General features: G+C 46.5%; 1 protein-coding gene across 1 annotated transcript; it reads right to left on the reverse strand.

Annotated features, from left to right (window-relative positions):
• Positions 1–4,046: 4,046 nt before the first annotated feature.
• Positions 4,047–9,922, reverse strand: LOC125279309 (polymeric immunoglobulin receptor-like). The gene is made up of 4 exons (XM_048208818.1): positions 9,896–9,922; positions 8,417–8,813; positions 7,449–7,763; positions 4,047–4,117 (listed from the first exon to the last, which is right to left on the reverse strand). The coding sequence occupies exons 1-4, from the start codon at positions 9,920–9,922 to the stop codon at positions 4,047–4,049; spliced, it is 810 nt and encodes a 269-aa protein (XP_048064775.1).
• Between the last annotated feature and the right edge of the window lie 4,878 nt (positions 9,923–14,800).

Here is a 14,800-nt window from a genome sequence, read left to right on the forward strand (position 1 = left end):
TATCCGTTCACGATCAGTTATTCACCATTCGACAAGAAAGGAACGAGACCGTGAGTTCATATGCTGTGCGCTTCCGCACCCTCGCCTATATCAGCGGCTGGAATGAAACCGCTCTCCTCACAGCTTTTCGCCATGGATTGCGCGAAGAAGTTCAACAATTGATCGTGGTATATGAAGATTCCCTGGGATTAGAGAGTTTGATCCAAAAAACTATCCGGGTCTCCCAACGACTCGCTGCTTGCAGCCACACCGCTCCCGCTGTAAATCCTCCCGTCTCACCATCTGTCGCGCCTCCAGCACCTGAACCCATGCAAGTTGATACATACCATCTCACCACCTCAGAACGACAACGCCGCATCAACTTAAGGTTGTGCTTGTATTGTGGGGGAGATGGACATCAACTACCCACCTGTCCAGTTCGACCTCCTCGTCCAGCGGTGAGTACCATTCAATTACCTCCTCAAACAGCACGCTTAACTAAAACCTGGGTGAACCTAAGACATTGTCAATCTTCTGTTTCAGTACAAGCCCTCCTCGACTCCGGGTCGGCGGGGAACTTCATCAGCCAACAAACCCTCAATCTCCTGAATGCCAAACGTCAACGCAGCCCCGTCGACCTGAAAATAACGACCATACAGGGAAAACCGCTGGGCCGAGGTCATGTCCGTTACTTCTCCCCCACACTCATCCTTCGCGTCGGTCACTTGCATGTGGAGAACATCACATTTATGGTGCTGGAGGAGTCAACCGCTGACATTATCCTGGGACGCCCATGGTTAAACCAACACCAACCTTACATCCATTGGCCAACTGGTGAAATCCTCAAGTGGGGTAAGAACTGCCATGAACACTGCATCACCTTACCTGTAAAAGTTCTTCAATCATCTTCTTCATCCAGAAAACCACCACTACCGATCCAATCTACCTCAGTTGAAAGTCCAGAAACCCAAGTCCAAGTAACTATTCCTTCAGCTTATCGGGCGTTCCAGGATGTTTTCAGTAAGCGGTTGGCAACTCAACTTCCACCTCATCGGCCATGGGACTGCGCCATCGACCTCCTCCCTGGGGCCACGTTACCAAAGGGAAGAGTATACCCCTTGTCCATCCCGGAGCAGAAGGCCATGGAGGAGTACGTCCAAGAAGCTCTTCGGCAGGAATTCATACGACCATCGACTTCCCCTGCCGCGTCGAGTTTCTTCTTCGTGGCCAAAAAGGACGGAGGCTTGCGGCCGTGTATTGACTATCGCCATCTCAATTCACAGACAGTTAAGTTCAGCTATCCCCTTCCTCTGGTCCCAGCTGCCCTGGAACAATTACGTGGAGCCACCATTTTCTCAAAACTGGACTTGAGGAGTGCCTACAACCTGATTCGCATACGGAAGGGGGACGAGTGGAAGACAGTGTTCATCACCCCGTCCGGGCACTACGAATATCAGGTGATGCCGTATGGGTTGTCCAATAGTCCGTCTGTGTTCCAGAATTATATGAATGAAGTTTTCCGAGATTACCTGAACAAGTTCGTCATTGTATACATCGATGACATCCTCATCTACTCTCATCGTTATGAAGACCATGTGAACCATGTCAAACTCGTCCTCCAGAAGCTCCATGAACACCAACTCTACCTTAAACTGGAAAAATGTGAATTCCACACCTCCTCAGTCCAGTTCCTGGGTTATGTCATCGATTCCAATGGTGTGAAGATGGACCAGGGGAAGGTGGAAGCCATCACTCACTGGAAACAACCCAACACCATCAAGGAGCTTCAGAGATTCCTGGGCTTTGCTAATTTCTACCGCCGTTTCATCAACAACTACAGCATGCTCAGTTCACCACTCACCTCTCTTCTCCGTAACCGACCCAAGTCTCTGTCCTGGAACCCCGCGGCCACGGACGCCTTCCATCAGATGAAACTCGCCTTCAAGTCCGCTCCGATCCTGGTCCATCCCGATCCAAGCCGTCGAGGTAGATGCCTCTTCCACCGGGGTCGGAGGGGTACTGTCCCAGCGGCAGGGGGATCCTCCACGACTCCATCCATGCGCCTTCTATTCCAAGAAGCTATCCCCGGCGGAGCAGAATTACGACATTGGCAATCGTGAGCTCCTGGCGATCAAGCTCGCATTGGAGGAGTGGCGACATTGGCTGGAGGGAGCCAAGGAACCATTTGAAGTCATCACTGACCACCGCAACCTTGAATATCTACGAGACGCAAAAAGACTCAACCATCGCCAAGCCCGATGGGCTTTATTCTTCACCAGATTCAACTTCAAAGTTACCTACCATCCAGGAGATCAGAACAACCGTGCTGATGCTCTATCTCGTCTTCACCAAGCCGATCCCGATCCTGAAACTCCAGAACCTATCCTCCCTCCAGCCATGATCGTAAGCCCTATCCAGTGGACCATCAACCAACAGATCCAACAAGAGAACCTTCTCCAACCTGCTCCGCCGGGAGGTCCAGAGGGTAGATTGTACGTTCCACCTCATCACCGGATCACCCTCTTGGACTTAGCTCACTCATCTCCGGGCTCTGGACACCCAGGCAGGAGAAGGACCCTCTCGCTCCTTCAACAACGTTATTGGTGGCCATCCATGCCTCAGGACATCTCCCGGTACATCAGGGGCTGCTCAGTCTGTGCCATTGCGGATACCCCTAGGAGATTGCCTGAAGGAAAGCTTGTGCCTCTGCCCATCCCAGAACGACCCTGGACCCACATTGGAATAGACTTTATGACAGATCTTCCTTCCTCTCAAGGATTCACCTGTATACTCGTTGTGGTGGATAGATTCTCGAAATCCTGTAAGCTCATTCCTCTCAAAGGACTACCTACGGCCTTCGAAACGGCAGAGGCACTCTTTCACAACGTCTTCCGCCACTTTGGTCTACCTGAAGACATCGTTTCTGACCGCGGACCACAGTTCATCTCCCGGGTCTGGACCGCATTCTTCCGCCTCCTAGGGGTATCCGTCAGCCTCTCGTCAGGATACCACCCTCAGACCAACGGCCAGACTGAGCGGAAAATCCAGGAAATCGGGAGGTTCCTGAGGGTCTACTGTCACCGTAACCAGGACTGTTGGAGCCAGTATCTGCCCTGGGCCGAATACGCCCAGAATTCCCTCCAGCAGTCCACCACAGGGCTCACCCCGTTCCAGTGTGTGTTAGGATACCAACCTCCCTTGTTTCCATGGTCGGGTGAGCCCTCGGAGATCCCAGCGGTAGATCACTGGTTCCGACAGAGCGAGAGGGTCTGGGACTCAGCTTACGTGCACCTCCAGCAGGCAGTCCGGAGGCACAAGGAGCAAGCTGACGCCCGCCGACGACCCACTCCTCAATATCAACCAGGACAACAAGTTTGGCTCTCCACTCGGGACATCCGCCTCCGGCTGCCTTGCCGTAAGCTGAGTCCCCGGTACATCGGACCATTCACCATCGAGAGGCAGCTGAATGAAGTGACCTACCGTCTCCAACTCCCAGCACAGTACCGCATCTCACCATCCTTCCATGTTTCACTTCTCAAACCCTTCACTGACCCTTTGTCTCCTCCTTCCACAGAGCCTGGTGATGATGCCGTACCTCCTCCTCCTGCTATCGATGAAGACACCAACATCTACCGGGTGAGAGCTATCCTTGACTCGCGGCGACGTGGGTCCCAACTGGAGTACCTAGTGGACTGGGAGAACTACGGCCCAGAGGAGCGATGCTGGGTCAACCGCCAGGATATCCTTGACCCCAGTCTACTTACCGAATTCCACCATGAACATCCCGACCGTCCCGCTCCTCGAGGCCGTGGTAGACCCCGTCGCCGCCGTCGTTCCCAGCCGTCAGGAGCCGCCTGTGGAGGAGGGGGTACTGTCACGGCTACACAATCTGCACCTTCTGACACGAACACTTACGCCACGCCCACTCGTTCACAATCACCGGAATACTGAACACCTGTGCATCATCACCAGAGCCACATATAAGCACGCCAGTCCCATTCACTCATTGTCTGGTCTTGCACCGATCCCTACACGTCACTCGACCTCGTCTTACCTGAACATTGTACCTACCTGTTGTCCTCATTGTCTTCGTCTCCAATCCTGAGTCCTTCGTCATCATCTGTGTCATCATCTTCGTCTGCCAAGGAAAGTTATCTATATTACACCAGTTGTCAGTTCTACGTTTCAAGATTCTCTACCTGTGTTATCACCTGTGTCTGAAACCTCTGTTAATAAACACTGTTGCACTTACCTCATCTGTGTCCTCGTCTGTGTCTGACAGCACCTCAATATTTGGCTGACCTATTGACACCCTACACCCCAGTTCGAAATCACTAGATCCATCCCTGTTGGTCTTTTAACCGTCCCTGTAACTCGCCTGAGATCTATGGGCTTTTTCAAATCTTGCACCTAAACTCTAGAATTCCTTGCCTGTAGAGAAACGAAATGCAGAATCCTTGCATATTTTTAAATCCAGTTTAAAAACATTCTTTTTCAGGGAAGCTTTTATGTAATTTCATTTTGTTAAGTTGCTTTTTTTTTTTAAATTGTTATATTTTGTTGTGATTTTATGTTCTTATGTACAACACTTTGAGAAGCTGCTTTTAAAGGCACTATATAAAATAAAGTTATTATTATTCTTGTTCATGGCATTTAGTACAGTTTAGTTTAGTACAGTCTACTGTAGAATTCATTATGTCGGTGTGAAATAAACAGTTATGGAAATGTAGAAATTACAGTTAAAGCTCCAATCTCCTCCCGAAAATCCAGGAAAAAGTCTGTTGATGCCTTGTGACTACTTTGCTCAGAGAAGCTGTCAATCATGACGTCACATCCCTGTTTTTATAGCATCATATACTTTAATTTACATCAGTGTGATTAAAAACTACAAAAATTATTTAAAGTGTAATTTAATTGTTTAGTTTGTCTCATGTCCCATTAAATTACATGGTGAGGACTGTTTTAAGGTGCGTCTCTAAACACCTTTACCTTATTCTTATATTCTTATATTATTCTTAGGTTAGGTAAGTAAGTCAAATCTGATCTAATTACAATCAGACAGAAGACTTCTCTGTGGTCTGTTCAGGCTCAATGACTTAAATTAATGCCACATAATTCTGAAGTTATAAGTTCATGTATTTATTACAATAGTATTTCTAGCATTATATATATATTCTACAAACATTCTATACAAGTAATTAAATAAAGTATAAATAAAGTATAAATAAAAGTTGTTATTGTATCAATAGTGGTGGTGTATGCATTCTTGTGTCTCTTTGTCTTGTCATCTTTTCTTTTGTTTTTTTTGTTTTTTGTATATTTCTTGGGTTTTTTTGTTGTTGTTGTCTTTTTTATATGTATTTGTATGTAATTCCTCGACAATGGTCTTATGTTATTGAGCATTAATTAAAAAAAAATGAAAAAGGAGGAGCAGCAATCATGTCTGACTGCAGCAGGTTACTGTATGTGTTCGATACAAACGTTCAGTTCAGAGCATTAAAGTGTACAATTGTTTGGTTAGGAAATCACTATTAAAAGGGCAATTGAGAATGGCAATTTACTTTTTAACAAATAAAATTGTGATTATAAATATTTCATGTATATTTTGCACCAAGATGTACAGTTAATTTGAGAAATTGCATACTGTATAGTAGCTACTACATTTACTTTTGCGACCGTTAAAGTATGTTCTATATCAGGGGTGTTCAAACTCGGTCCTGCAGAGTTCAGCTCCAGCTTGCCTCAACACACCTGCCTGGAAGAGTCTGGTTTGTCTAGTAAAAGCTTGATTAGCTAGATTAGGAGTGTTTGTTCAGGGTTAGAGCTGAACTCTGCAGGACAGAGGCCCTCCAGGAGCAGGACTGGACACCCCTGCTCTTTATAGTGTGAATGAAATTCAGACTACATCTGCCATGTTGTCATTGTCATGTGACCTCCTACAGCATCAGTTGTGTCGCTTTACCGTCATCATGGGATAGGAATAGGAAGATAGGAAATTCAATTCTTCTGTCCAGCTGTTGTTAAATTTACATGTATATTGTTTTTTTTGTTTTTTTCAGCCGGAAAAAATCAACAGCGCAACTGGGTTGTAGGTTGCCAGGTTGAGGTCACAAATAGGTTGATATTTGTATGATGTGTCGATTTGTGTGAGTAGAATGCGTTTCATACAAGATATGGCAACAGGACAACCTTGGAATAATATATTTATGCGATTATTAATATAATGAGGTTTGGGAGATTATGGGAGTTTCCCGGGAGAAATAACAAAACGGGATGGGGGCAGGAGATGGGTGTGAAATATGGGAGACTCCCGGGAAAAACTGAAGTGTTGACAGGTATGGAGGATACAGGTGTATGTGGAAGTCTTGTTGAGAAACTTGATACACGTATAAATTCTCTTCCACCTACACATTTATTTTTTGCCTTTGTAGTTTAAATAAACCATACATCTCACATATTTCAACAGCATCTTGCTTTATTAATATTTATTATGCACTTCTCAAATAATCAAACTTCAACAACATAAGAGCAGATCCCTTGAGCACAGCTGAAGTGACGCTCGAGTGATCAAGAATATTCCAGTAGACAAATAAGATTTCCTTCAATTCCCCCGTCCTCATTTTCTTTCCTTGCATCCTTCTCTCACATCCTGAGAGGGGCGGAGCTGAGGAGCGAGGAAAGGAAGTGAGAATAATGAGATAATGAGAAGCACCCATATGTATTCTGACATACTCACTACATAGTATGGAAGTATTCAATTACAGATGATTTACGAACGATGTGGTTTTATGTCATTATGTAACGGCATCATCACACAGTGACATCACACAATGACATCACAACATCATTTAGTGACTTTTAGCAACCAATCGACCTGCCGCTTGCAACTCCTCCTGAAAAAGAGTTATATTTTATATTGCTTTTCACATTAAATGCTAAATCAAAGCAGCGTTACAGAAAATCATACATTAATGTCTGAAGCCTTAAATTCGCAAGCGAGCAACTGTAGCAAGAAAAAAGTGTTAAAAGAAAAATAGATTAATCTGGAGGAATACATTTTCCTCTGACATTACAGTCAATGTATAAACATGCTAAATATGATCTGTTTATGCAGTACGTGTCTCATTTGGTGCTCGATGTTCATCTTGAACTGTTTACTGCACATCTGTCTGTCCAGATGAATGAATCACTTTAAACACATTCTCTGATGTGGAGATTCAACTGATGAAACAGATGATGATGATGATGATGATGGAGGCGGTGGTGATGATGAGGATGAGGATGATGTTCCGTAAAAGTGTAAAACAAAGAGAAGACACTGTCACTAGTCTTTTTCTCTTAAAAACATCAGTGGTCACTTTCTTTGCACAGTCAAGCAACATGAAACACAGTGATCTGCTGAATGGAAGCTAATGGTGATTTTTAATTGTATTATTTATGATTAATATGACTGAGAAAATCATCTGTACCTGTAACTCGTGTGATGAAGCTCTTGTGTCCTTGATCAGACTGAACTCCACACCAGTATTCTGAATGTTGTTCAGTCACATGACTGATGCTTCCTGACAGGAGCTGCTTTTCCCTGTCATCAAACAGCTTGATCTTTCCCTTATTAATCCATTTACTTTTCTTTGTCACAGATGACTCTTCAGCACAGAGATCATCTCCAGATCTCCAGCAGAGAAACTTCACATCATTAATGTGGGATTGTGGGTATTTGCAGCTGATGTTCACAGATCCTCCTGCAGCAGCTGATAGACTGATGCTCTTCTCACAACAATCATCTGTTTCAGATCCAAATCAAGTGCAGCAATGTTACAATTACCAGATATATTCATGGATTCTGTCAAATAATGCATAAATGACTGAAAGCGTCTCACCGTCTCTGATGTACAGATTAAATGTAGAGAAGACACTGTGGTCTTCAGAGACTTTGACTATAATTGTATATTCTCCAGAATCATTCACATTCAGCTCTCTGATAAACACACGTAAGAGATCTGCAGATCTGTTCTTATAAACAGAGAATCGTCCGTCATGTTTCTGTTCTGCTGCTCTGTTAGTGTTCATTACAGTCAAACATTTATCTGCTGCAGTTTTACAGACTCTCACATATTTCTTGTGTTTCATCTTATATTTGAAGTTTATAATGACGTTTCCTCCTGAATATCCGCTCACAGTCCTGTTTTGTTGATCTGTTAAACACAAACTCAGATAATTTGTCATTTTGTTCTCAATATAAACACATTTCTGCTCACTTTGCTGCAACATTTATGAATGAAGTCAGGATTATGAGTGTGAATCTTCCATCAGGAGATCAAAAGGTTATTGATGGAGTCTGTTATGAGTTTCAGGTGTGAACGGCAGTAATTACAGTCAGTGTTGAGTATCGTGATGTTGTGGAGATCATCATGGGTTTGAGCTCTCAGTTACTAACCTCTTATAACCTTCAGATTCACTTCAGTGTAGGAATCTTTTCCTCTAGTTTTACCAAATGTACAGTAGTATGTCCCAGAATCCTCTTCATTCAGATCTCTGATGGTCACTTTCAAGACTGCTGAACTTGTGTCGTCATACAGAGAGAATCTTCCAGAATCAACCCTTTTATCTTTAGTCTCAGTCTTGATGAGTTCAGAGCATGTGGACCTCTGAGTCTGATCACCTCGACAAAAAGACTTTTCATTTTGTGCATATTTTGTCTTATATTTGCATGTGATCTTGACTCCTCCTCCTGAATATCCTGTCACACTGATGGAGCTCACGACAACTACAACAAACCAGCATCTTAATACAACACTAACATATACTGGAGTGAGAGTTATTTTAAAGTGTCCCTAAAGGTAATTTCACCATATTAGGTGAAAATAAAAGTTGCATCCCAAATGATACACTATGCACTATGTAGCCTACTAAACCGTGTAGTGTATGAATTTATTTTGTCATTCAACATCAGAGTCTGATGCCCCTCCGCTACATAATTAAAGCTGTGACAGTCGAGTGCATGAAGCGTCCAAGGCCGTTTACACTAGTGCGTTTTTGTTTTAAAATGGCATTTTAAAATGAAAACGATCTCTGTCTACACTACATGGCCGAAAACGCATGTCACATGACCATTCATGCACACTGGGCATGCGTGTTTCAGTTGCCTCTTGCACATGTAGCTGCAGTATAAAGCCAGCAAAGATTGCAGTTCAGTCTCCATGTCATTGTTTACACGGTTGTCAAGGATACGCAGATCATGTGGGCAGCCACGCCATCGTTTTCAAAAGTCTCAGTTTTGGTCCGTTTATATTGAAACACAACCCTGGCGTTTTCAAACTAAAACAAGGTTTGCAGCGTTTTTGAAAGTCTTTCGGTTCAAAAACACTGGCGTACTGTAAACGACAGGTGTAACCGTGGCAAAACGTATGCTTTTTAAAACTAAAACACACTAGTGTAAACAGGCCCAATATTCTGTATTTAAAGTGCACTATTTCTTTTTGAATTTTCAGTGTGAACACTACTCATGCTATTCATGGAAGTAAATGAATTACAAATGTTTTTGAAATAAAAAAGCTTTTTGAGTTCCACTAACTAAAAAAAATATTTTTAAGGCTTGCACTTTTATGGGCTGAAATTCAACATGGTTGTATATTTAAGCAGTGAATATCTCAATTCAAAACATTTCACTTCATTATTAAAAAATCATCCATATTCACCTTTCAGATTTCACTTCCAAAATATAAGTCTGTTTAAAAATACAACCTATAATATTTAACAGGCAATTTTTAGTCCATTTTCTTTCACTTTACAAATTTGCTTCCACAAATTCAGTGGTTCAAATTCAACATAAAATTCAACATTTCACATCCAGGAACTGCAGGAATAGCAGTAGATTGCCGATGCATGATCTCCATCTGCTGTTAGTCATCCTCACCTGCAGGTGCATGTTGATGAAGACCATCAACGCAGAACAGCTGATGAAGACACACAAGCTGTGTTTACGTTTAATTCAATGTCTTCTTTGAATTAAACGTAAACACGTAAACGTAAACTTTCCCTGTGTGTAACCTACATGTAAGCAGCCTTCTCTACTGCGATCGAGATTATAATTTTATTCCCCTCCCCGACGCTGATGTACAGATCAAAAATTACATCTTAATATATATATTGCTCTCGGCTGTTTATATCGATTCAGATGTCCCAATTCGATTCTGATTCACAAGATCTCAGTTCGATTCGATTATGATTCTCGATTCTATTCTCGATTTTCAATTCGATTCAATGAATTCAGCGATTCAATTTTCACTGGCCCCACCACAAAAAAAGTAATAAATTAATAAAATAGTTGTTGTTCCCTTTCGTGGGAACTATCGACGCTACGTCGGATGACGTGATGGGAACCCTCTGTATTTTGTGTTCGTGAAGCACCTCTGTATCCAACCAATGAAAAGACGCGACGTCAGAGGCGGGTGACGTCACGGATCAGGAAGCTATAAAGCACACCTGAACACAAAGCACGCCAGCTTCTGTTGTCTTCAGCAAGCACTCTCTGTATCTCGTTTGTCTTATTTATTGTTGTCTGTCTGATACATTCACACAGTGATCTCTTCGTCCGAGGACAAGAGTTTGAAGCACAATATAAGACACAGTTATTATGGTGGAAAAGCAGCAATTTAGAAAGTGTGCTCCTCCCTGCCCATGCTTTATTGTGGCTGGGGATACACACGACATGTGCGTAAAATGCCTGGGGGTTGAGCATGCACAGGTGGCTCTCGAGGGAGCCGTCTGTGTGCACTGTGAGCGGCTCACCCTCAGAGTGCTGCGATCGCGTCGAGCGCTCTTCGAGGAGGGCGCCGAGGCGAGTGTTCCCCGCGGGTCTGGTCCCGCTGCTGCCGAGGCACAGCGCAGGCTGCACTCGTGGGGTTCACAGATGGATCTAGCGGAGGGAGAAGAGACGGGCTCTGCCTTATCGCTTCCCTTACCCGCTAGACCCAGTGTCTCTCCTTTGGCGGCGGAAGCACGCGTAGCGGTTTCTTCCCCCCAAAGAGAGACAAGGAGGTTGATGTAGAGAGCGTCGATGATGAACCGCCATCAGCTTCACCAGCTTATGAGGAGCTATTAGAGGTGGTGACCAGGGCTGTTGAAAAGTTAAATATCGAATGGCCCACGGAGAAAGCTGAGTCCAGAGTTAAAAGTAAACTGGATGAACGCTTTCTTCCCCCTCGGTCACTGCCTCAGCGCCGGGGTCTGCCGTTCTTTCCCGACCTCCATGCCGAGGTGTTGAGGTCGTGGAAGAGACCTGTGCAGTATCGGCTGTACAGCCCGCAGACATCGCTGTACAGCAATATTGTCGGTCTAAAACATCACGGCTATGGGGCGATGCCTCGGGTAGAGGAGACGCTTGCGAGCTATCTCTCGCCCGAGACCGCGTCGTCCCTTAAGACCCCGGCGCTGCCCACCAAGCCTCTGAAAACTACATCCAGCTTGGTGGGCAAGGCTTATTCGGCGGCAGGTCAGGCGGCGGCATGCCTTCACACCATGTCTATCCTCCAGGCTTACCAAGCCGACCTGCTGGGGGAAATTGATCAGAGCGGGGAAGCGTCCTTCGAGGCGATTCATGAGCTACGCAAAGCCACAGATTTAGCTCTCCGGGCCACTAAGGAAACAGCCAAATCCATCGGCCGTTCTATGGCAGCCCTGGTGGCCACGGAGAGGCACCTATGGTTAAATTTGTCAGATATTAAAGAGCGTGACAAAAATATGCTCATGGACGCGCCGCTGTCTCCTGGTGGCCTGTTCGGCGACGCAATGTCAACGGTCGTCGACAGGTTCCAGGAGTCACGCAAACAAACGGCGGCATTTTCTAAAATCATTCCCCGCTGCTCTCATCCCCCCGAGGCTGCTGGGCGGGAGCAGCCTCGGCCGACAGCCAGCTCCTCAGCAACATCTGCGCACAGAGCGCAACAAAAGGCCAGTGTCGCCTCCCGTACTCCCCCACGCAGTGCCTGGGGACCGGGACGGGTGGCACAGGCGAAGCCTTCCGGAGGTAGGGCGGATCTGAGGACCGCCATTATCTCTCGGAAGGCTTCAAAGAAGAGGTCCTGACGTTAGTGGCGCAGGATCTCTCGAGGGCAGCCCCCTCCGGGAGGATTCGGATATCGGGTCCTCCTCGGTGCCCTCAGGGGACCGTTCTGTCAACCCTGCCACCAAAAAACCCTGCTCAAAAAACACCAGAGACCAGTCTCGAGAGACTGGTTCCCTTAGTAGAATATTTGGAAGAGTGGAAAAATCTCCCGAATGTTTCGAAGTGGGTGCTGCTCATGATAGAACAGGGCTACAGAATTCAGTTCGGTTCACGACCGGCCATGTTCAATGGGGTGCTTCCTACGGTGGTAACCCCAGAGCAGTCTCTGGTGATGGAGCAAGAAGTAACGACGCTTTTGCAAAAAGGGGCTATAGAAAGGGTTTCCCCTCCCAGCAAAATGTCGGGCTTTTACAGCCGCTACTTCATTGTTCCGAAGAAGGATGGAGGATTGCGTCCGATCATAGATTTACGTGTGTTAAATCGATCAGTAAGGAAGTTGAAGTTCAAAATGCTTACACTCAGACAGATCATCCCTCAGATCAGGTCCGAGGACTGGTTTGTAGCGATAGATCTGAAAGACGCATACTTTCATGTATCCATCCATCCTTCACACAGGAAGTTCCTCAGGTTTGCTTTCGGGGGCGAAGCTTACCAATACAGGGTTCTTCCGTTCGGCCTATCCCTCTCACCCCGCACGTTCACGAAGTGCGTGAATGCAGCGCTGGCTCCACTGAGACTCCAGGGCATCCGCGTGCTGAACTACATCGACGATTGGTTGATATTAGCTCAAACAGAACAATTGGCAGTTCAACATCGAGATGTTGTTCTGTCGCACATGAAGAGGCTTGGGCTGAGGCTCAACGCCAAAAAGAGTGTGCTGGTCCTGAGTCTGGTTGCAAACTACTTAGGTGTAATCTGGGATTCCACCACGATGCAGGCGCAGTTGTCCCCTGCTCGTGTGAGTTCCATTCTTGGGGCCGTGAAAGGGGTGAAGTTAGGCCAGTCACTCACTGTAAAACAATTTCAGAGACTGTTGGGTCTGATGGCAGCTGCGTCCAACGTTATTACTTTTGGCCTCCTGCACATGAGACCCCTACAGTGACGATGCCTTCGTGCTCTGGTCATGTGGAAAAAGCCTTGGTTCCTAACCCAGGGACCCGTGCTGGGGACTTCTGGTCGTCGTGTAATGCTTACGACAGATGCTTCCCTCACGGGCTGGGGAGCGGTCATGAGTGGCCGCTCAGCTCAGGGTCTGTGGGAGGACCATCAGCGCTCCTGGCACATAAATCGGCTGGAGATGATGGCGGTGTTTCTTGCACTAAAACACTTCCTCTCCGACCTGAGAGACCATCATGTGCTGGTCCGTACGGACAACACTGCGGTGGTCTCGTACATCAACCATCAGGGGGGTTTGCGGTCTCGCCTATTATCCAAGCTGGCCAGTCGCATCCTCCTCTGGTCCCCTTATATCCCCGGGCGGTTGAATGTGGGAGCGGACGGCCTGTCGAGGCAGGGCGCGAGACCGGGAGAATGGAAACTCCACACCGAGGTGGTGGAGTTGATATGGGAAACTTTCGGTCGAGCTCAAGTCGATCTATTTGCCACAGAGGAGTCAGCTCAGTGCCCTCTGTGGTACTCACTTCAGCACCCAGCACCTCTAGGGCTGGATGCCATGCTACAGACGTGGCCGAGGCTGCATCTGTATGCGTTCCCCCTAGTCTCAATGCTCCCGGGAGTTCTGGAGAAGGTTCGCCAGGAGAAGGTCGACCTAATATTGGTGGCCCCTTACTGGCCGACCAGAATATGGTTTTCGGACATAATGTCTCTACTTCACGGCTCTCCCTTAGAGCTTCCCCTCAGGCAGGATCTCCTGTCTCAAGCGGGCGGCACGATTCTCCATCCCCGCCCAGAAATGTGGAAACTGTGGGCCTGGCCCCTGAGGGGGCAAGGCTCATAGGAACTGGTCTCCCAACCGAGGTTGTGGAGACCATCCTTCACTCCAGAGCTCCCTCCACGAGGAAGTTGTACTTATATAAATGGAAATTGTTCTCTGTGTGGTGTGAACAGCATAATTTGGACCCGGTCCATTCTTCAGTCTCAGACGTGCTTCGGTTCCTTCAGGAGAAGTTCTCGGAAGGTTTAACCCCTTCCACGCTGAAAGTATATGTGGCTGCTATTTCGGCTCATCATATCCCTGTAGGGGGCTCCTCGCTGAGTCGAGACCCCCTAGTAGTACGCTTCCTCCGTGGTGCACTCAGGTTGAGACCTGTGGTGCGCACAAAGACCCCGACCTGGGACCTCGCTATTGTGCTCCAAGGGCTGGCTGAGGCTCCCTTCGAGCCAATAGAGGAGGTGTCAGACAAGTTCTTGACACTTAAAACCATCTTTCTCTTGGCCGTCTCTTCTCTGAAGAGAATTGGTGATTTACAAGCGCTGTCAGTCGCTCCATCTTGTCTTGAGTTTGCGCCTGGTATGGTGAAAGCCTTTCTGCATACCAGGCCGGGCTATGTTCCAAAGGTTCCGACGAGGGTCCCAGGTCCCATTGTACTTGAGGCTTTCTGCCCGCCTCCTTTTGCAAATTTGGATCAGGAAAGGAAGAATCTGCTTTGCCCTGTAAGAGCATTAGATGCGTATGTTCACAGAGCTGCCCTGTGGAGAAAAACAGAACAATTGTTTGTATGTTATGGGTCCCCTAAGAGGGGGGGCCCAGCATCTAAACAGCGGATGAGCAAGTGGGTGGTCGAGGCCATCTCA

This window comes from Megalobrama amblycephala, linkage group LG12 (assembly GCF_018812025.1).
Source record: "Megalobrama amblycephala isolate DHTTF-2021 linkage group LG12, ASM1881202v1, whole genome shotgun sequence".
Taxonomy (NCBI): Eukaryota; Metazoa; Chordata; class Actinopteri; order Cypriniformes; family Xenocyprididae; genus Megalobrama; species Megalobrama amblycephala.

Coding starts and splice junctions, on each gene's coding strand:
- LOC125279309 (XM_048208818.1), bottom strand. CDS start 9,922: ATGGTCTTCATCAACATGCACCTGCAG. Junction 8,814..9,895: donor TCATCAACATGCACCTGCAG/GTGAGGATGACT, acceptor AATTACCTTTAG/GGACACTTTAAAATAACTCT. Junction 4,118..7,448: donor CTTCATCACACGAGTTACAG/GTACAGATGATT, acceptor TTTCCTTGGCAG/ACGAAGATGATGACACAGAT.